Consider the following 23,466-nt stretch of genomic DNA (forward strand, 5'->3'; position numbering starts at 1 on the left):
GCCGATACACACACCCTTCACACGGGCCGATACACACACACTTCACATGAGCCGATACACACACCCTTCACATGAGCCGATACACACACCCTTTACATGAGCCGATACACACACCCTTCACATGAGCCGATACACACACCCTTCACACGGGCTGATACACACACACTTCACATGAGCCGATACACACACACTTCACATGAGCCGATACACACACACTTCACATGAGCCGATACACACACCCTTCACATGAGCCGATACACACACCCTTCACATGAGCCGATACACACACCCTTCACATGAGCCGATACACACACACGTCACATGAGCCGATACACACACACTTCACATGAGCCGATACACACACACTTCACATGAGCCGATACACACACACTTCACATGAGCCGATACACACACCCTTCACATGAGCCGATACACACACCCTTCACATGAGCCGATACACACACCCTTCACATGAGCCGATACACACACCCTTCACACGGGCCGATACACACACCCTTCACATGAGCCGATACACACACCCTTCACACGGGCCGATACACACACCCTTCACATGAGCCGATACACACACCCTTCACATGGGCCGATACACACACACTTCACATGAGCCGATACACACACCCTTCACATGAGCCGATACACACACACTTCACATGAGCCGATACACACACCCTTCACATGAGCCGATACACACACCCTTCACATGAGCCGATACACACACCCTTCACATGAGCCGATACACACACCCTTCACATGAGCCGATACACACACACTTCACATGAGCCGATACACACACCCTTCACATGAGCCGATACACACACCCTTCACATGAGCCGATACACACACCCTTCACATGAGCCGATACACACACCCTTCACATGAGCCGATACACACACCCTTCACATGAGCCGATACACACACCCTTCACATGAGCCGATACACACACCCTTCACATGAGCCGATACACACACCCTTCACATGAGCCGATACACACACACGTCACATGAGCCGATACACACACACTTCACATGAGCCGATACACACACACTTCACATGAGCCGATACACACACACTTCACATGAGCCGATACACACACCCTTCACATGAGCCGATACACACACCCTTCACATGAGCCGATACACACACCCTTCACATGAGCCGATACACACACCCTTCACACGGGCCGATACACACACCCTTCACATGAGCCGATACACACACCCTTCACACGGGCCGATACACACACCCTTCACATGAGCCGATACACACACCCTTCACATGGGCCGATACACACACACTTCACATGAGCCGATACACACACCCTTCACATGAGCCGATACACACACACTTCACATGAGCCGATACACACACCCTTCACATGAGCCGATACACACACCCTTCACATGAGCCGATACACACACCCTTCACATGAGCCGATACACACACCCTTCACATGAGCCGATACACACACACTTCACATGAGCCGATACACACACCCTTCACATGAGCCGATACACACACCCTTCACATGAGCCGATACACACACCCTTCACATGAGCCGATACACACACCCTTCACATGAGCCGATACACACACCCTTCACATGAGCCGATACACACACCCTTCACATGAGCCGATACACACACACTTCACATGAGCCGACGATTCTTCGGCAAACCAGTCGCAATTACACACACAGATGTGACCCGACATGTGCCTCTAGTGCCTGATCTGTGATCAGTGGTTGTTTTGATGAGGACTGCACATTATTCCTCTTAGAAAGCCGTTCATGACCCTTTAATTCTGGTGTATTGAGGAGTTTCAGACTCAGTGTGATGTTAAACTGTTCCCAGTGCAGTGATAACAGCCTGACGGTACCTTTGACTTGACTCCGGCCCAGCGTCACGAAGCCAGAGGAGATGAAGTTGTGCAGGTCATGGCCTCCGCTGCTGCGAGTGCTCTCCTTGGAGTAATGTGCCCCTGTGAACGACACACAGATCACATGTAGACCTTCCACACGCCACACACACACATAACTCCATAACTCAGAGGAAAGTCACCTTGTCCACACAGCACACGCCTGTCCTGACAACATGCTGACACTGTCCCAGGGCTTTATTTATTCCTGATGTTCTGATTATCAGTGAAATAACAGCATAACCATAACCTTGAGCTCCATCTGTGAGTTACTGCAGCTGATCTGAGTGTTTCTGTCCAGCCAGACATGACTGTTAGACATGATGACTGTTAGACATGATGACCGTTAGACTTGATGACCGTTAGACATGATGACCGTTAGACATGATGACCGTTAGACTTGATGACCGTTAGACATGATGACTGTTAGACATGATGACTGTTAGACATGATGACTGTTAGACATGATGACTGTTAGACATGATGACTGTTAGACATGATGACTGTTAGACATGATGACTGTTAGACTTGATGACCGTTAGACATGATGACTGTTAGACATGATGACTGTTAGACATGATGACTGTTAGACATGATGACTGTTAGACTTGATGACCGTTAGACATGATGACTGTTAGACATGATGACTGTTAGACATGATGACCGTTAGACTGGATGACCGTTAGACTGGATGACTGTTAGACATGATGACTGTTAGACATGATGACTGTTAGACATGATGACTGTTAGACATGATGAGCGTTAGATATGATGACTGTTAGACATGATGACCGTTAGACATGATGACCGTTAGACTGGATGACCGTTAGACATGATGACCGTTAGACATGATGACTGTTAGACATGATGACTGTTAGACATGATGACTGTTAGACATGATGACTGTTAGACATGATGACTGTTAGACATGATGACTGTTAGACTTGATGACCGTTAGACATGATGACTGTTAGACATGATGACTGTTAGACATGATGAGCGTTAGACATGATGACTGTTAGACATGATGACTGTTAGACATGATGACTGTTAGACATGATGACCGTTAGACATGATGAGCGTTAGACATGATGAGCGTTAGACATGATGACTGTTAGACATGATGACCGTTAGACATGATGACTGTTAGACATGATGACCGTTAGACTTGATGACCGTTAGACATGATGACTGTTAGACATGATGACCGTTAGACATGATGACCGTTAGACTTGATGACTGTTAGACATGATGACCGTTAGACATGATGACCGTTAGACTTGATGAGCGTTAGACTTGATGACCGTTAGACATGATGACCGTTAGACTTGATGAGCGTTAGACATGATGAGCGTTAGACATGATGAGCGTTAGACGTGATGACCGTTAGACGTGATGAGCGTTAGACATGATGAGCGTTAGACATGATGAGCGTTAGACATGATGACCGTTAGACATGATGACCGTTAGACTTGATGAGCGTTAGACATGATGAGCGTTAGACATGATGACCGTTAGACATGATGACTGTTAGACATGATGAGCGTTAGACATGATGACAGTTAGACATGATGAGCGTTAGACATGATGACTGTTAGACATGATGACTGTTAGACATGATGAGCGTTAGACATGATGACTGTTAGACATGATGAGCGTTAGACATGATGACCGTTAGACATGATGACTGTTAGACATGATGAGCGTTAGACATGATGACCGTTAGACATGATGAGCGTTAGACATGATGACTGTTAGACATGATGACCGTTAGACATGATGACTGTTAGACATGATGACTGTTAGACATGTTGACCGTTAGACATGATGACTGTTAGACATGATGACCGTTAGACATGATGAGCGTTAGACATGATGAGCGTTAGACATGATGAGCGTTAGACATGATGACCGTTAGACATGATGACTGTTAGACATGATGACTGTTAGACATGATGAGCGTTAGACATGATGACAGTTAGACATGATGAGCGTTAGACATGATGACTGTTAGACATGATGACTGTTAGACATGATGAGCGTTAGACATGATGACTGTTAGACATGATGAGCGTTAGACATGATGACCGTTAGACATGATGACTGTTAGACATGATGAGCGTTAGACATGATGACCGTTAGACATGATGAGCGTTAGACATGATGACTGTTAGACATGATGACCGTTAGACATGATGACAGTTAGACATGATGAGCGTTAGACATGATGACCGTTAGACATGATGACTGTTAGACATGATGACCGTTAGACATGATGAGCGTTAGACATGATGACCGTTAGACATGATGACCGTTAGACATGATGAGCGTTAGACATGATGATTGTTAGACATGATGACTGTTAGACATGATGACCGTTAGACATGATGACAGTTAGACATGATGAGCGTTAGACATGATGACCGTTAGACATGATGACCGTTAGACATGATGACCGTTAGACATGATGACCGTTAGACATGATGACTGTTAGACATGATGACTGTTAGACATGATGACCGTTAGACATGATGAGCGTTAGACATGATGACTGTTAGACATGATGACCGTTAGACATGATGAGCGTTAGACATGATGACTGTTAGACATGATGAGCGTTAGACATGATGACCGTTAGACATGATGACTGTTAGACATGATGACTGTTAGACATGATGACCGTTAGACATGATGAGCGTTAGACATGATGACCGTTAGACTTGATGACCGTTAGACATGATGACCGTTAGACATGATGAGCGTTAGACATGATGATTGTTAGACATGATGACTGTTAGACATGATGACCGTTAGACATGATGACAGTTAGACATGATGAGCGTTAGACATGATGACCGTTAGACATGATGACTGTTAGACATGATGACCGTTAGACATGATGACCGTTAGACATGATGACTGTTAGACATGATGACTGTTAGACTTGATGAGCGTTAGACATGATGACTGTTAGACATGATGACCGTTAGACATGATGACTGTTAGACATGATGACCGTTAGACATGATGAGCGTTAGACATGATGAGCGTTAGACATGATGACTGTTAGACATGATGAGCGTTAGACATGATGAGCGTTAGACATGATGACTGTTAGACATGATGACTGTTAGACATGATGAGCGTTAGACATGATGACTGTTAGACATGATGACCGTTAGACATGATGACTGTTAGACATGATGACCGTTAGACATGATGACCGTTAGACATGATGAGCGTTAGACATGATGACCGTTAGACATGATGACCGTTAGACATGATGACCGTTAGACATGATGAGCGTTAGACATGATGACCGTTAGACATGATGACTGTTAGACATGATGACCGTTAGACATGATGAGCGTTAGACATGATGACTGTTAGACATGATGAGCGTTAGACATGATGACCGTTAGACATGATGACTGTTAGACATGATGACTGTTAGACATGATGAGCGTTAGACATGATGACAGTTAGACATGATGAGCGTTAGACATGATGACTGTTAGACATGATGACTGTTAGAAATGATGAGCGTTAGACATGATGACTGTTAGACATGATGAGCGTTAGACATGATGACCGTTAGACTTGATGACCGTTAGATATGATGACCGTTAGACATGATGAGCGTTAGACATGATGACTGTTAGACATGATGACCGTTAGACATGATGACCGTTAGACATGATGACCGTTAGACATGATGACCGTTAGACATGATGACTGTTAGACATGATGACTGTTAGACATGATGACCGTTAGACATGATGACCGTTAGACATGATGACCGTTAGACATGATGACTGTTAGACATGATGACCGTTAGACATGATGACCGTTAGACATGATGAGCGTTAGACATGATGAGCGTTAGACATGATGAGCGTTAGACATGATGAGCGTTAGACATGATGACTGTTAGACATGATGAGCGTTAGACATGATGAGCGTTAGACATGATGAGCGTTAGACATGATGACCGTTAGACATGATGACCGTTAGACATGATGACCGTTAGACATGATGAGCGTTAGACATGATGACCGTTAGACATGATGACTGTTAGACATGATGAGCGTTAGACATGATGAGCGTTAGACATGATGACCGTTAGACATGATGACCGTTAGACATGATGAGCGTTAGACATGATGACCGTTAGACATGATGACCGTTAGACATGATGAGCGTTAGACATGATGACCGTTAGACATGATGAGCGTTAGACATGATGACTGTTAGACATGATGACTGTTAGACATGATGACCGTTAGACATGATGAGCGTTAGACATGATGACTGTTAGACATGATGACCGTTAGACATGATGAGCGTTAGACATGATGACCGTTAGACATGATGAGCGTTAGACATGATGACCGTTAGACATGATGAGCGTTAGACATGATGACCGTTAGACATGATGAGCGTTAGACATGATGACTGTTAGACATGATGACCGTTAGACATGATGACCGTTAGACATGATGACCGTTAGACATGATGAGCGTTAGACATGATGACTGTTAGACATGATGAGCGTTAGACATGATGACCGTTAGACTTGATGACCGTTAGACATGATGAGCGTTAGACATGATGACTGTTAGACATGATGAGCGTTAGACATGATGACTGTTAGACATGATGAGCGTTAGATATGATGACTGTTAGACATGATGAGCGTTAGACATGATGACCGTTAGACATGATGACCGTTAGACATGATGAGCGTTAGACATGATGACCGTTAGACATGATGACTGTTAGACATGATGACCGTTAGACATGATGACCGTTAGACATGATGACCGTTAGACATGATGAGCGTTAGACATGATGACCGTTAGACATGATGAGCGTTAGACATGATGACTGTTAGACATGATGAGCGTTAGACATGATGACCGTTAGACATGATGACCGTTAGACATGATGAGCGTTAGACATGATGACCGTTAGACATGATGAGCGTTAGACATGATGACCGTTAGACATGATGAGCGTTAGACATGATGACTGTTAGACATGATGACCGTTAGACATGATGAGCGTTAGACATGATGACCGTTAGACATGATGACCGTTAGACATGATGACCGTTAGACATGATGACCGTTAGACATGATGACCGTTAGACATGATGACCGTTAGACATGATGAGCGTTAGACATGATGAGCGTTAGACATGATGACTGTTAGACATGATGACCGTTAGACATGATGACCGTTAGACATGATGACTGTTAGACATGATGAGCGTTAGACATGATGAGCGTTAGACATGATGACCGTTAGACATGATGAGCGTTAGACATGATGACTGTTAGACATGATGAGCGTTAGACATGATGACCGTTAGACATGATGAGCGTTAGACATGATGAGCATTAGACAGGATGACCGTTAGACATGATGAGCGTTAGACATGATGACCGTTAGACATGATGAGCGTTAGACATGATGAGCATTAGACATGATGACCGTTAGACTTGATGACTGTTAGACATGATGAGCGTTAGACAGGATGACCGTTAGACATGATGACCGTTAGACATGATGACCGTTAGACATGATGACCGTTAGACATGATGAGCGTTAGACATGATGACCGTTAGACATGATGAGCGTTAGACATGATGACCGTTAGACATGATGACTGTTAGACATGATGAGCGTTAGACAGGATGACCGTTAGACATGATGAGCGTTAGACATGATGACCGTTAGACATGATGACTGTTAGACATGATGAGCGTTAGACATGATGAGCATTAGACAGGATGACCGTTAGACATGATGAGCGTTAGACATGATGACCGTTAGACATGATGAGCGTTAGACATGATGACCGTTAGACATGATGACCGTTAGACTTGATGACTGTTAGACATGATGAGCGTTAGACAGGATGACCGTTAGACATGATGACCGTTAGACATGATGACCGTTAGACATGATGACCGTTAGACATGATGAGCGTTAGACATGATGACCGTTAGACATGATGAGCGTTAGACATGATGACCGTTAGACATGATGACTGTTAGACATGATGAGCGTTAGACAGGATGACCGTTAGACATGATGACCGTTAGACAGGATGACCGTTAGACATGATGACCGTTAGACAGGATGACCGTTAGACATGATGACCGTTAGACAGGATGACCGTTAGACATGATGACCGTTAGACATGATGAGCGTTAGACATGATGACCGTTAGACATGATGACTGTTAGACATGATGACCGTTAGACTTGATGACCGTTAGACATGATGACTGTTAGACATGATGACCGTTAGACATGATGACCGTTAGACTTGATGAGCGTTAGACAGGATGACCGTTAGACATGATGACTGTTAGACATGATGACTGTTAGACATGATGACCGTTAGACAGGATGACCGTTAGACATGATGACCGTTAGACAGGATGACCGTTAGACATGATGACCGTTAGACATGATGAGCGTTAGACAGGATGACCGTTAGACATGATGACTGTTAGACATGATGAGCGTTAGACATGATGACAGTTAGACATGATGAAAATAAACATAAAACAAAATTAATATAATTGATAAATTTTTTCAAATAGTTCCAACAGATTAGAGGCAAATGTCAGTCATTAAGCCATTGAACGCCAGTGGGTGTGGCCTATGGTGTGATGATGAATAACGATTTGTCAGTGTATTGCTCTGGAGGCGGGGCATATGCAAATGTGTTTGCCCGTGTGACATCACAGATCACACAATATCAAAACGAGCTGTTTTTGGAGCTTGATTCAATAAATGCGTTGTTTATAATGAGGAGGAAATGTTAATGTTATAAAGATCTGTCATGATCTTCATTAATCTACTCCTCATAAATCCAGCTGTATTTAAATCAGTAGCGTGTGCTTTTCACCGCTACACGCACAACAGGAAGTGCGAGGCTGAAGAAGGAAAGGTTGAGCTGTTTACAGATTCTCCCACTGAGAGCCTCAGAGACGCGTTTGCTCCGGATCGCTGGGAGCAGTCGGACACACACACACACACACACACACACACACACTCAGCACTGAGGTAGGAGTACGAGCTGACACAGTCTGGATCACATAACAACACGAGCAGGGGTTCAGAACGAAATAACACACACACACACACCCCCGCCCAGAGCCCATCTCGCGCAGGTGAGCCGATTACCCAGAATGCATTATGCCAGGCCCGTACTGATATGAGGATGAATTTAACCGGCTGTTATTTTGCCCCCCAAAGGAAATCCCCAAAAGTGCTGAACCTATAAGGCGAGAATCTGAGATGCGGTTTAAATGAGATCCGTGACGCTGCACTCGGACACGCGTGTGCTGGAGGAGAAACACGCCTTGCAAACCGATTCGTCCAACTTTGATTTTAATTGCAGAGAGTTCATAAATATGTCATTACGAGACATCTCAATCAAACTCATTACATCATCGTTTAATAAGCCAGAAACATCAAACACACACACACACACGCTACAGAAACACACACACACGCTACAGAAACACACGCACACGCCTACAGAAACACACACACACACACTACAGAAACACACACACACACGCTACAGAAACACACACACATGCTACAGAAACACACGCACACGCCTACAGAAACACACACACACACTACAGAAACACACACGCACACGCCTACAGAAACACACACACACACACACTACAGAAACACATACACACACGCCTACAGAAACACACACACACACTACAGAAACACACACGCACACGCCTACAGAAACACACACACACACACTACAGAAATACACACACACACGCCTACAGAAACACACACACACGCTACAGAAACACACGCACACGCCTACAAAAACACACACACACACACTACAGAAACACACACGCACACGCCTACAGAAACACACACACACACTACAGAAACACACACACACACGCCTACAGAAACACACACACGCTACAGAAACACACGCACACGCCTACAGAAACACACACACACACTACAGAAACACACACGCTACAGAAACACACACACACACACACGCTACAGAAACACACACACACGCTACAGAAACACACGCACACGCCACCAGAAACACACGCACACGCCTACATGTTAGACATAAATGAGATCCGTGACGCTGCACTCGGACACGTGTGTGCTGGAAGAGAAACACGCCTTGCAAACCAATTCGTCCAACTTTGATTTTAATTGCAGAGAGTTCATAAATATGTCATTACGAGACATCTTAATCAAACTCATTACATCACCGTTTAATAAGCCAGAAACATCAAACACACACACACACACGCTACAGAAACACACACACACGCTACAGAAACACACGCCACCAGAAACACACGCACACGCCTACAGAAACACACACACACGCTACAGAAACACACGCACACGCCTACAGAAACACACACACACACTACAGAAACACACGCACACACGCCTACAGAAACACACACACACGCTACAGAAACACACGCACACGCCTACAGAAACACACACACACACTACAGAAACACACACGCACACGCCTACAGAAACACACACACACACTACAGAAACACACGCACACGCCTACAGAAACACACACACACGCCTACAGAAACACACGCACACGCCTACAGAAACACACACACACACTACAGAAACACACACGCACACGCCTACAGAAACACACACACACACTACAGAAACACACGCACACACGCCTACAGAAACCCACACACACGCTACAGAAACACACACGCTACAGAAACACACACACACACACACACTACAGAAACACACACACACGCTAAAGAAACACACACACACGCTACTGAAAAACACACGCACACGCCTACAGAAACACACACGCTACAGAAACACACACGCACACGCCTACAGAAACACACACACACACACTACAGAAACACAGACAAACGCTACAGAAACACACACACACGCTACAGAAACACACGCACACGCCTAAAGAAACACACACACACACACTTCAGAAACACACGCACACGCTACAGAAACACACACACACGCTACAGAAACACACACACGCTACAGAAACACACGCACACGCTACAGAAACACACACACACACGCTACAGAAACACACACACACACGCTACAGAAACACACACGTTACAGAAACACACACGCCTACAGAAACACACACACACTCCTACAGAAACACACATACGCTACAGAAACACACACACACGCCTACAGAAACACACACACGCTACAGAAACACACATACACGCTAGAGAAACACACGCACACGCCTACAGAAACACACACACACGCCAACAGAAACACACACACGCTACAGAAACACACACACACGCTACAGAAACACACACACACACACTACAGAAACACACACACACACGCTACAGAAACACACACACACACGCTACAGAAAAACACACGCACACGCCTACAGAAACACACACACACGCTACAGAAACACACACGCACACGCCTACAGAAACACACACACACTACAGAAACACAGACAAACGCTACAGAAACACACACACACGCTACAGAAACACACGCACATGCCTACAGAAACACACACACACACTACAGAAACACACGCACACGCTACAGAAACACACACACACGCTACAGAAACACACACACACACGCTACAGAACATGCCTGGGAACAACACAACTCAACACAACACACACTGACCCGGAACACAATACAATACACATTCACCTGGAACACAACACAACACACACTCACCCCGAACACAACAAAACACACTCACCCAAAACACAACACAACACACACTGACCCGGAACACAACACAACACACACTCACCCGGAACACAACACAATACACACTCACCCGGAAAACAACACTACAAACTCATCCGGAACACAACACAACACACACTCACCCGGAAAACAACACTACAAACTCATCCGGAACACAACACAACACACACTCACCCCGAACACAACACAACACACACTCACCCAAAACACAACACAACACACACTGACCCGGAACACAACACAACACACACTCACCCGGAACACAACACAATACACACTCACCCGGAAAACAACACTACAAACTCATCCGGAACACAACACAACACACACTCACCCGGAAAACAACACAACAGACTCATCCGGAACACAACACAACACACACTCAACCGGAAAACAACACAGTCACCCGGAACACAACACAACACAACACAGCTCGGCTTCAATGCTGATTAACACAACACTCTGAACCGTCTTACACTGAGCCACGTCCGATAGAATGGGTCAATCTGTACACTTACAATTATATACAAGGCTTCACAACACACACACACTTGTTACACACACACCTGTTACTGTTATTGGGGTGGTTTCTGGCTGGCTTTCTAACCTCCTCTGTGTAATTCCAATCATTACTTCGCTTCCATGACAACATAACGACCAAAACCCCCAGACGAGGGTGGAAATGATGAGCACAACTTTGGAGCTCAAATAACACAGAGAGAAGAATGAAGAAGTGCTGTTTATAATTATCAGCACCGCATGTGTGTGAATGCTCACTGTAACCGAACATGTGTGTGAATCCTCACTGTAACCCAACATGTGTGTGAATCCTCACAGTAACCGAACATGTGTGTGAATCCTCAACATGTGTGAATCCTCACTGTAACCCAATATGTGTGTGAACCCTCACTGTAACCCAACATGTGTGTGTATCCTCAACATGTGTGAATCCTCACTGTAACCCAACATGTGTGTGAACCCTCAACATGTGTGAATCCTCACTGTAACCCAACATGTGTGTGAATCCTCAACATGTGTGAATCCTCACTGTAACCCAACATGTGTGTGAACCCTCACTGTAACCCAACATGTGTGTGTACCCTCACTGTAACCCAACATGTGTGTGAATGCTCACTGTAACCCAACATGTGTGTGAATCCTCACTGTAACCCAACATGTGTGTGAATCCTCACTGTAACCCAATATGTGTGTGAACCCTCACTGTAACCCAACATGTGTGTGTACCCTCACTGTAACCCAACATGTGTGTGTATCCTCACTGTAACCCAACATGTGTGTGTACCCTCACTGTAACCCAACATGTGTGTGTATCCTCACTGTAACCCAACATGTGTGTGTACCCTCACTGTAACCCAACATGTGTGTGAATCCTCACTGTAACCCAACATGTGTGTGAATCCTCACTGTAACCCAACATGTGTGTGAATCCTCACTGTAACCCAACATGTGTGTGAATCCTCACTGTAACCCAACATGTGTGTGAATGCTCACTGTAACCCAACATGTGTGTGTGAACGCTCACTGTAACCCAACATGTGTGTGAACGCTCACTGTAACCCAACATGTGTGTGAACGCTCACTGTAACCCAACATGTGTGTGAACGCTCACTGTAACCCAACATGTGTGTGAATGCTCACTGTAACCCAACATGTGTGTGAATGCTCACTGTAACCCAACATGTGTGTGTATCCTCACTGTAACCCAACATGTGTGTGAATCCTCACTGTAACCCAACATGTGTGTGTGAACGCTCACTGTAACCCAACATGTGTGTGAATGCTCACTGTAACCCAACATGTGTGTGAATGCTCACTGTAACCCAACATGTGTGTGAATGCTCACTGTAACCCAACATGTGTGTGAATGCTCACTGTAACCCAACATGTGTGTGAATCCTCACTGTAACCCAACATGTGTGTGTATCCTCACTGTAACCCAACATGTGTGTGAATCCTCACTGTAACCCAACATGTGTGTGAATGCTCACTGTAACCCAACATGTGTGTGAATGCTCACTGTAACCCAACATGTGTGTGAATCCTCACTGTAACCCAACATGTGTGTGAACCCTCACTGTAACCCAACATGTGTGTGAACCCTCACTGTAACCCAACATGTGTGTGAACCCTCACTGTAACCCAACATGTGTGTGAATCCTCACTGTAACCCAACATGTGTGTGTGAACGCTCACTGTAACCCAACATGTGTGTGAATCCTCACTGTAACCCAACATGTGTGTGAATCCTCACTGTAACCCAACATGTGTGTGTGAACGCTCACTGTAACCCAACATGTGTGTGAATCCTCACTGTAACCCAACATGTGTGTGAATCCTCACTGTAACCCAACATGTGTGTGAATGCTCACTGTAACCCAACATGTGTGTGAATGCTCACTGTAACCCAACATGTGTGTGAATCCTCACTGTAACCCAACATGTGTGTGAATGCTCACTGTAACCCAACATGTGTGTGTATCCTCACTGTAACCCAACATGTGTGTGTGAATGCTCACTGTAACCCAACATGTGTGTGAATCCTCACTGTAACCCAACATGTGTGTGAATGCTCACTGTAACCCAACATGTGTGTGAATGCTCACTGTAACCCAACATGTGTGTGTATCCTCACTGTAACCCAACATGTGTGTGTGAATGCTCACTGTAACCCAACATGTGTGTGAATCCTCACTGTAACCCAACATGTGTGTGTATCCTCACTGTAACCCAACATGTGTGTGTATCCTCACTGTAACCCAACATGTGTGTGAATGCTCACTGTAACCCAACATGTGTGTGAATCCTCACTGTAACCCAACATGTGTGTGAATGCTCACTGTAACCCAACATGTGTGTGAATGCTCACTGTAACCCAACATGTGTGTGAATCCTCACTGTAACCCAACATGTGTGTGAATCCTCGCTGTAACCCAACATGTGTGTGAACCCTCACTGTAACCCAACATGTGTGTGTATCCTCACTGTAACCCAACATGTGTGTGAATGCTCACTGTAACCCAACATGTGTGTGAATCCTCACTGTAACCCAACATGTGTGTGAATCCTCACTGTAACCCAACATGTGTGTGAATCCTCACTGTAACCCAACATGTGTGTGTATCCTCACTGTAACCCAACATGTGTGTGAACCCTCACTGTAACCCAACATGTGTGTGTATCCTCACTGTAACCCAACATGTGTGTGAACCCTCACTGTAACCCAACATGTGTGTGTATCCTCACCGTAACCCAACATGTGTGTGAATGCTCACTGTAACCCAACATGTGTGTGTGAATGCTCACTGTAACCCAACATGTGTGTGAATCGTCACTGTAACCCAACATGTGTGTGTATCCTCACTGTAACCCAACATGTGTTTATGTTGAAATCATCGATGCTGTTGAGCCTGGACAGAGAGCCAATGAGATCTCGTTTCCTGACCATATCGACCCTGATCCCAGGTCAGGGGTCAAGTGCTCTCATTTACCTCATCCTGCACCGCAAGGTCACTTCGTAATGAGGAAGAGGAAAACATGCAGTATAAATCTCTGGTAAAGTGCATTATAAGGGTTTTCAGGAGCTGTGGATCTTCTGGACGGAAGGCTCATCAATCTCTAGTGTTTGGTGTTGTTGCCACATGAGTGACATTTATCTCCCTTAAGTCAAACCTGCCGTTAGTGTGATCATAACTCACACACATGCCCATCACAGTCCCTCCTGACCTTCAACATCATGAAACTCAGCCTTCACTCCACACGCCGGAGAGGATCTGATCGACTCGCATGTAAATATGACGTGTGGAAGTCAGGAGTCAACCTGGCGGATCACACGGCAAGAACACATGCTCAACATGACATGTGAACCGTCTGAGTGACAGGCGTCAACACACACACACACACACAACACACACAACCCTGAACCGTCTGAGTGACAGGCATCAACACACACACAACACACACAACCCCTGCTGTACACACAACCCTGAACCGTCTGAGTGACAGGCGTCAACACACACACACACAACACGAGCCCCTGCTGTATAAACTCATATTAGCCAATCATAACTGTGACTGAAGCTGGTCCAGCGCACACACACACACACACACACACACACACACTCGCTCCGTTAAACTGACAACTCTGATGTCTCAAAACACAGAGCGCCAATCCCAGAGTGCATTCAAGCACAAAGAATCCAAGATGGCGGATGAGACAAGAGAAATGCTTTACAAATGCTAAAAATGATCTACTAGAATCCACAGTTTATCAGCGATCAGTTTAACTGTCTAATATATTATCTGATATACAATGAGGAAAATAAGTATTTGAACACCTGCTATTTTGCAAGTTCTCCCACTTAGAAATCATGGCGGGTCTGAAATTGTCATCGTAGGGTCATGTCCACTGTGAGAGACATAATCTAAAAAAAAAATCCAGAAATCACAATGTATGATTTTTTTTAACTATTAATTGTATGATACAGCTGCAAATAAGTATTTGAACACCTGAGAAAATCAATGTTAATATTTGGTAAAGTAGCCTTTGTTTGCGATTCCAGAGGTCAAACGTTTCCTGTAGTTTTTCAGCAGGTTTGCACTGCAGGAGGGATTTTGGCCCACTCCTCCACACAGATCTTCTCTAGATCAGTCCGGTTTCTGGCCAGAGTTTGAGCTCCTCCACAGATTCTCTATTGGGTTTAGGTCTGGAGACGGGCTAGGCCACGCCAGAACCTTGATCTGCTTCTTCCAGAGCCACTCCTGGTTCTCCTGGCTGTGCTTCGGGTCATTGACCCAGCCTCGACCCATCTTCAGCTCTAACTGAGGGAAGGAGGTTGTTCCCCAAAATCTCATCCTCTCCTTAATACAGTGCAGTCGCCCTGTCCCATGTGCAGAACCCCCACAGCATGATGCTGCCACCCCCATGCTTCACAGTAGGGATGGTGTTCTTGGGATGGTCCTCATCATTCTTCTTCCTCCAAACACGTTTAGTGGAATTATGACCAAAAAGTTCTATTTTGGTCTCATCTGACCACATGACTTTCTCCCATGACTCCTCTGGATCCTCCAAATGGTCATTGGGAAACTTAAGCCGGGCTGGACATGAGCTGGTTTAAGCAGGGGAACCTTCCGCGCCATGCATGATTTCAAACCATGACCATGTCTTAGTGTATGACCAACAGTAACCTTGGAAACGGTGGTCCAGCTCTTCTCAGGTCATTGAGCAGCTCCTCCTGTAGTTCTGGGCTGATTTCTCCCCTTTCTTAGGATCATTGAGACCCCACGAGGTGAGATCTTGCATGGAGCCCCAGTCTGAGGGAGATTGACAGTCATGTTTAGCTTCTTCATTTTCTAATGATTGCTCCAACAGTGGACCTTTTTTCACCAAGCTGCTTGGCAATTTCCCCGTAGCCCTTTCCAGCATTGTGGAGGTGGACAATTTTGTCTCTAGTGTCTTTGGACAGCTCTTTGGTCTTGGCCATGTTAGTAGTTGGACTCTTACTGATTGTATGGGGTGGACAGGTGTCTTTATGCAGATAACCACCTCAAACAGGAGCATCTAATTTAGGATAATAAATGGAGTGGAGGTGGACATTTTAAAGCAGACTAACAGGTCTATGAGGGTCAGAATTCTAGCTGATAGACAGGTGTTCAGATACTTATTTGCAGTTGTATCATACAAATAAATAGTTAAAAAATCATACATTGTGATTTCTGTATTTTTTTTTTTTAGATGATGTCTCTCACAGTGGACATGCACCTACGATGACAATTTCAGACCCTCCATGATTTCTAAGTGGGAGAACTTGCAAAATAGCAGGGTGTTCAAATACTTATTTTCCACACTGTATATATATATATTGGTCTCTAAGTCTTTAAAAAATGTGCAGTTTATTGCATGACTGAACTATAAAAACTGTTTTTATTATAAGGTGAATATTTCTAAAGCGCTGGAAGCCCTTCAGACCGGCACTCTTCAGATGTTGGCAGTCCAGTATGAATATAACTAGCCCAAATAAATATGATAGGAGTCGAAAACATCAATCAAACCCATTTACAGAATCACAAATATCAACAATGATAGAGACGGTTTCAACGGCAACAACATAAACAAACGTTATTGCACTTCCGGTGGACGTTTGCAAAGAACAACAGAGGCTGCGTTATCTTTCTTATGCGCGATCATCTTTCACTTTAATTGGGCAGCATTATCTTAATTTACATGTTTTTATTGTTTCAGCATGTTTATTATAAATAATCTCCTGTTTCTGTCTGCAATATAGAGTGCGGGAAACACCCCCCCCCCCCCCCTTAAAGGGTTAGTTCACCCAAAAATGTAAATTCATACATGAATTACTCGCCCTCATGTCGACCCGTAAGACCGTAGAGAAGAAGAAAAATAACTTCATTTGTGTTCCGAAGATGAACGAAGGTCTTACAGGTGTCGAACGACATGAGGGAGAATAATAATGACAGAATTAACATTTTTGGGGGAATTAACCCTTTAAAGATGTGTAATGCCGTTTTCTGTACAGTATCTATAAATGCTTCAAACACACACACACTCACACACTCACACACTCACACACACACACGCGCGTGTTGGGTTTTCATGTTTTATGGGGACTTTCCATAGGCGTAATGGTTTTTATACCGTACATACTGTATATTCTATCCCCTTACACTGCCCCTAAACCAACCCATCACACACACACACACACAGACACACACACACACTGCCCCTGCCCCTAAACCTACCCATCACACACACACACACACACACACACACACACACACACACACTGCCCCTGCCCCTAAACCTACCCATCACACACACACACACACACACACACACACACACACACACACACACTGCCCCTGCCCCTAAACCTACCCATCACACACACACACACACACACACACACACTGCCCCTGCCCCTAAACCTACCCATCACACACACACACACACACACACACACACACACACACACACACACACACACACACACACACACTCACACACACACACACACACACACACACTCACACACACACACACACACACACACACACACACACTCACACACACACACACACACACACACACACACACACTCACACACACACACACACACACACACACACACACACACACACACACACACACACACTCACACACACACACTCTCACACACACACACACACACACACACACACTGCCCCTGCCCCTAAACCTAACCCTCACAGGAGACTGTGCAGTTCACTTTCTGTGAAAAAAAACTTGTTCTGTGTGATTTATAAGCATTTTGAAAAGTGAGGACATGGGGAACGTCCTCATATTTCACCCTCTTTTTGTAATACCCATGTCATTATACACATTTGTGTCCTGATATTTCACAAAAACATGCCCACTCACACACACACACACACACACACACTCAAAACTCATCCTGGTCGTCACACCTCCTGCATCCAGCACTGATAGTTCGGCCCGTGATAAACTCTTTATAATGTTCCAGAACATTTGACATGTTTTTCCCCGGACGAGTGTGAACCCTGAGTGTCCTGTCTGCCTCTCACAGATGGGACAGCACCATTAGCTCAGGTCCACCGACTCTAACCCTGGGCCGCTCCACTCACCGTGGCTGGACTTGGAGCTGTGGACCGGGGTGTAGTGGTTCTTGGAGCCCGTGCGCTGTGGAGTGTCGTCTTTGGAGGAGCTGTTCATCGCCGCAAAGTTCTCACAGTCGTACTGAGAAATGGGAATCGGCCCTTGTTGTCTGAGTATATCTGCGAGGGCTCTGTGGAGAACAGAGGAGAGACATGAAGCTCAGGTGAAGATCACACACTGGCCCACAGGATCTGATCTCACAGCTGCTTTATGAAAGCTAATGTTTACAGTAATTATTCCTGCAGTATCTGAGCCGCACACTTTCATCAGACATGCACTCAGTGTGTGTGTGTGTGTGTGTGGGTGTGTGTTTGAGCAGACCACACATTAAATCTGACCCAACAGCCGTCCTGCGCCTCACGGGTATCTCTGGGCCAATAGCCATCAACACACCGTATGGGTCAAAATTATACACTTTTCTTCTATGCCAGAAATCATCAGGATATTAAGATCATGTTCCATGAAGATATTTCTACCGTAAACATGTCATAAATGTATTATTAGCAGTGGTGTAAAGTAACAAATTACAAATACTCTCGTCACTGTAGTTGAGCAGTTTTTCTCAGGAATTCTACTTTATTAAAACCACTTCAGCTCTGCCCCCCCTCACCGACCCACCCGCGGGTCCAATATTGCATCATCATAATCATTTGAAAAAATCTATAAGTTGTACAGCACAAAACTAGACAAATATGGTATCGTTTGAAAGATTAGAACCTCAGCTTTCTTGATAACCCAGTCAATTTTGCATTTATGTCAGCTCGTTCCTTAGGATGTTTTCTTCAAAATGAGACCATTTTCACATGTCTGTGAGCCTGCATGGCCAAATGACACTGTAATATGTCACCGATGTCCAGATCAAAATATGTGATGCAGACAATCCTCTTAAGATGAGGAGGAGCAGGCAGTGTTCATTTCGACAGCAAATCTTGATATAGTTTTAGTCGTAGTCTTTTGACTAAAATGCCATTTAGTTTTAGTCATATTTTAGTCACCTGAATTGTTTTTAGTTTTAGTCGACTAAATATCATAAGATTTTAGTCGACTACTGTAAATCTACAGTAGATTTAGTCTCCTAAAATCTAATGAGTTTAGTTAAATTGTAATACAATTCAAGCTCCATTTAATTTTGACATCATTTTGTTTTTGACATTAAAAATACACGTAAGAGAGCTCAATTCACTTTTTTGTTTGTTTTTTTAAAAACATCTATATAGTTTTTATAACTTTGTATTTCTTTTAGTTAGTAGGCCATCTCACCGGGACAAATACACCGGGACTTTATTCGCCAGAATTTGGCGTAAACAGAATGAGAACATGGATCCATCATGCCTTGTTCCCACTGTGCAGGCTGGTGGTGGTGGTGTAATGGTGTGGGGGATGTTTTCTTGGCACACTTTAGGCCCCTTAGTGCCAATTGGGCATGGTTTAAATGCCACGGCCTACCTGAGCATTGTTTCTGCCCATGTCCATCCCTTTATGAGCACCATGTCCCCATCCTCTGATGGCTACTTCCAGCAGGATAATGCACCGTCACAAAGCTCCAATCATTTCAAACTGGTTTCTTGAACATGATAATGAGTTCACTGGACTAAAATGGCCCCACAGTCTCCAGATCTCAACCCAATAGAGCATCTTTGGGATGTGGTGGAACGGGAGCTTCGTGCCCTGGATGTGCATCCCACAAATCTCCATCAACTGCAGATGCTCTCCTATCAATATGGCCAACATTTCTAAAGAATGCTTTCAGCAGCTTGTTGAGTCAATGCCACGTAGAATTAAGGCAGTTCTGAAGGCCAAAGGGTCAAACACAGTATTAGTGTGTGTTCCTAATAATCCTTTAGGTGAGTGTATAGCCTATGTGGCCCGCCACGGATAATGTACAAATCCTGCAGTTTCACGCTGTCAACGCAAGATGGCAGTTCTAGACTTTAGGCCAGGGAAACAGCGCCCAAAGCGGAACCAAACAGCGCAACTTGTTCTGCGCAACTCGCGAGCTCTGACTCTGAACAGAAGTGCATTAACTAGAGAAGTGAAATGACATTAGATATTTTTTCTTATTTTCTGGAAAATAAAATGAATTTGAAGTGAGTTTTTGGTTAAAACAAGCAAATATATCTGCCAATGTGATGAGAACAATAATGTTTCTGTTTGGATTCTTGTTTTTTGTGTCCCAAACAGAAACAAGATTATTTCTCTAATCCATTGGCAGATCATTTAGTTTGTTTCAAGCAAAAACTCGATTCATTTCCATTTTTTCCCCCCAGGAATCAAGAAAAAATATGTAATATTCCTTAGTAAATGCATCTTTATTTAAGAATTTTTATATATTTGGACTGGAAAAAAGACGTAGTAAAAGTAAAGTAAAAAACGTATGTTTTGTAGTGTGGTTTTACCTGTGCTGATCTAAATAGAGCACTTGTTAAATTTAAATAAGAATAGAGTTCTAACTCACTAATAATATTTAAATTTCACCCATTAAAACTTTTTGGTTGATGAAAGTTTTACAGATATTGTTAAACATCTATACATTTACATCTGTGTCCTATCTCAAGCTACTGTCAGCTCAAGCTTTTGTCAAATGTCATATTATATATACTGTATATATATATATATATAATAGAAAAGGGACCGGCCCCCAGGTATATCCACAAGATGAATGCGGCCCCCTTTTAAAAAAGTTTGGACCCCCTGGCCTTCAGATACAGCAAAGACCTCGTATTGACAGCAAAATAGGCTTCAGAATATTTCGTTCTGTATTGACAGGTGCAATATTTGAAAATCAAGAGTATATATTTTTTTAAATTACACTTATATCTGCATTAATGTCAAAACCTACAGACTTTCAAACACCAAAATGTACTTTATTAATATGTATTCATGTCAAAATGACAAATAAAAGCTCAGGCAGTATGCATGCTCTAACCTGTCAACATGGGATTACGTGAATCAATTTCAACACTGATGAATACAAAGTATGTACATTAACACAAATGCATACTTTGCACTTTTCAACAAAGTTTGGAATGATGTGTTTCTGTTAAGAATCAATAATCCTAGATGACCAATATCATCTTTGTGATTGCCTGATACATGATGATAATCAGTACAGTGTGATCTGAGCACAGTGTTCATATCGTTCTGTCTGATCCTGCTCTGTCCATAATTCATAATTGTATGGCTGTGGTCCGCCATATGAGTATTAATAAACATTTATAATGTCCTCAGCGTCTGAACTGTCATTGCGACCCATTGTTTTTCTATCGCTGAGATTCTCCGCACTCCCTCTCGTTATATCACGTCCGGTTTGGGCATTTTTAGATGCGGATGTAAAATGTTCTCACAAAAACGACTCCGAAAGCCTTAATAGCGTATTTTAAAGTATATTTTAAAGAAAATCTACATTATTTTTCTATACATTGACTCACTGGAGTCTCGAACCTGCAATATGCCCTTTAATAATAAAGGTTTCAATCGGTGCTTTTGCAGCAATGCAACAAAAGAAGCCGTTTTTGCCCCCCCTCCCCAAAAAGAAGAAGTCAGATAACAGAGATGTAGAAACCGCAGATCAGTGATTTCACACTCACAGCTGATATATCTGAGATTGAGGGAAGATTGTTCTGAAGGCCCGCGGGCCGATGACCCCGCTGTGGATCTGAGCTCGATGTGTCCACCAAACGAAGAGGAGAACCGTCCCGAACACACACACACACACACACACACACAGCACTACAGCTACTGCTGCGCATTAACACTAGTGTGTGTGATAAACAAAAGAGCAGCGGATACGGGAGAGCGGGGTAAGATGATCCACCCCTTTGAAATGGCTCATCTTACCCCACTCTCCCCTACTGCAGATGGCCAGAGCACTTCTGGTCCAAACCACTTTGTAACACTGATCCATCATTAATGAGTAACTACACAGGAACAAACGTAAAGTAACTACTATTAACTAACAAGTGAATGAGGTAGTTCATTATTAGCTAATCTATGTTTTCATAACTCCCAGAG

At 44.1% G+C, this 23,466-nt stretch overlaps 2 protein-coding genes across 2 annotated transcripts in view; both read right to left on the reverse strand.

Annotated features, from left to right (window-relative positions):
* foxk2a (forkhead box K2a) overlaps positions 1–23,466 on the reverse strand; it is a 605,865-nt gene that overhangs the window by 400,360 nt on the left and 182,039 nt on the right. The gene's annotated exons all lie outside the window — the stretch shown is intronic.
* LOC307143693 (shisa family member 6) overlaps positions 1–23,466 on the reverse strand; it is a gene marked incomplete at both ends in the record, with an annotated part of 108,707 nt that overhangs the window by 83,420 nt on the left and 1,821 nt on the right. Inside the window, 2 exons of the mRNA XM_079845441.1 lie at positions 1,897–1,998; positions 19,425–19,585. Coding sequence (XP_079701567.1) covers positions 1,897–1,998; positions 19,425–19,585 — 263 coding nt within the window. The remainder of the gene's footprint in view (positions 1–1,896; positions 1,999–19,424; positions 19,586–23,466) is intronic.

This window comes from Gobio gobio (assembly GCF_949357685.1).
Source record: "Gobio gobio genome assembly, chromosome: 20".
Classification (NCBI taxonomy): Eukaryota; Metazoa; Chordata; class Actinopteri; order Cypriniformes; family Gobionidae; genus Gobio; species Gobio gobio.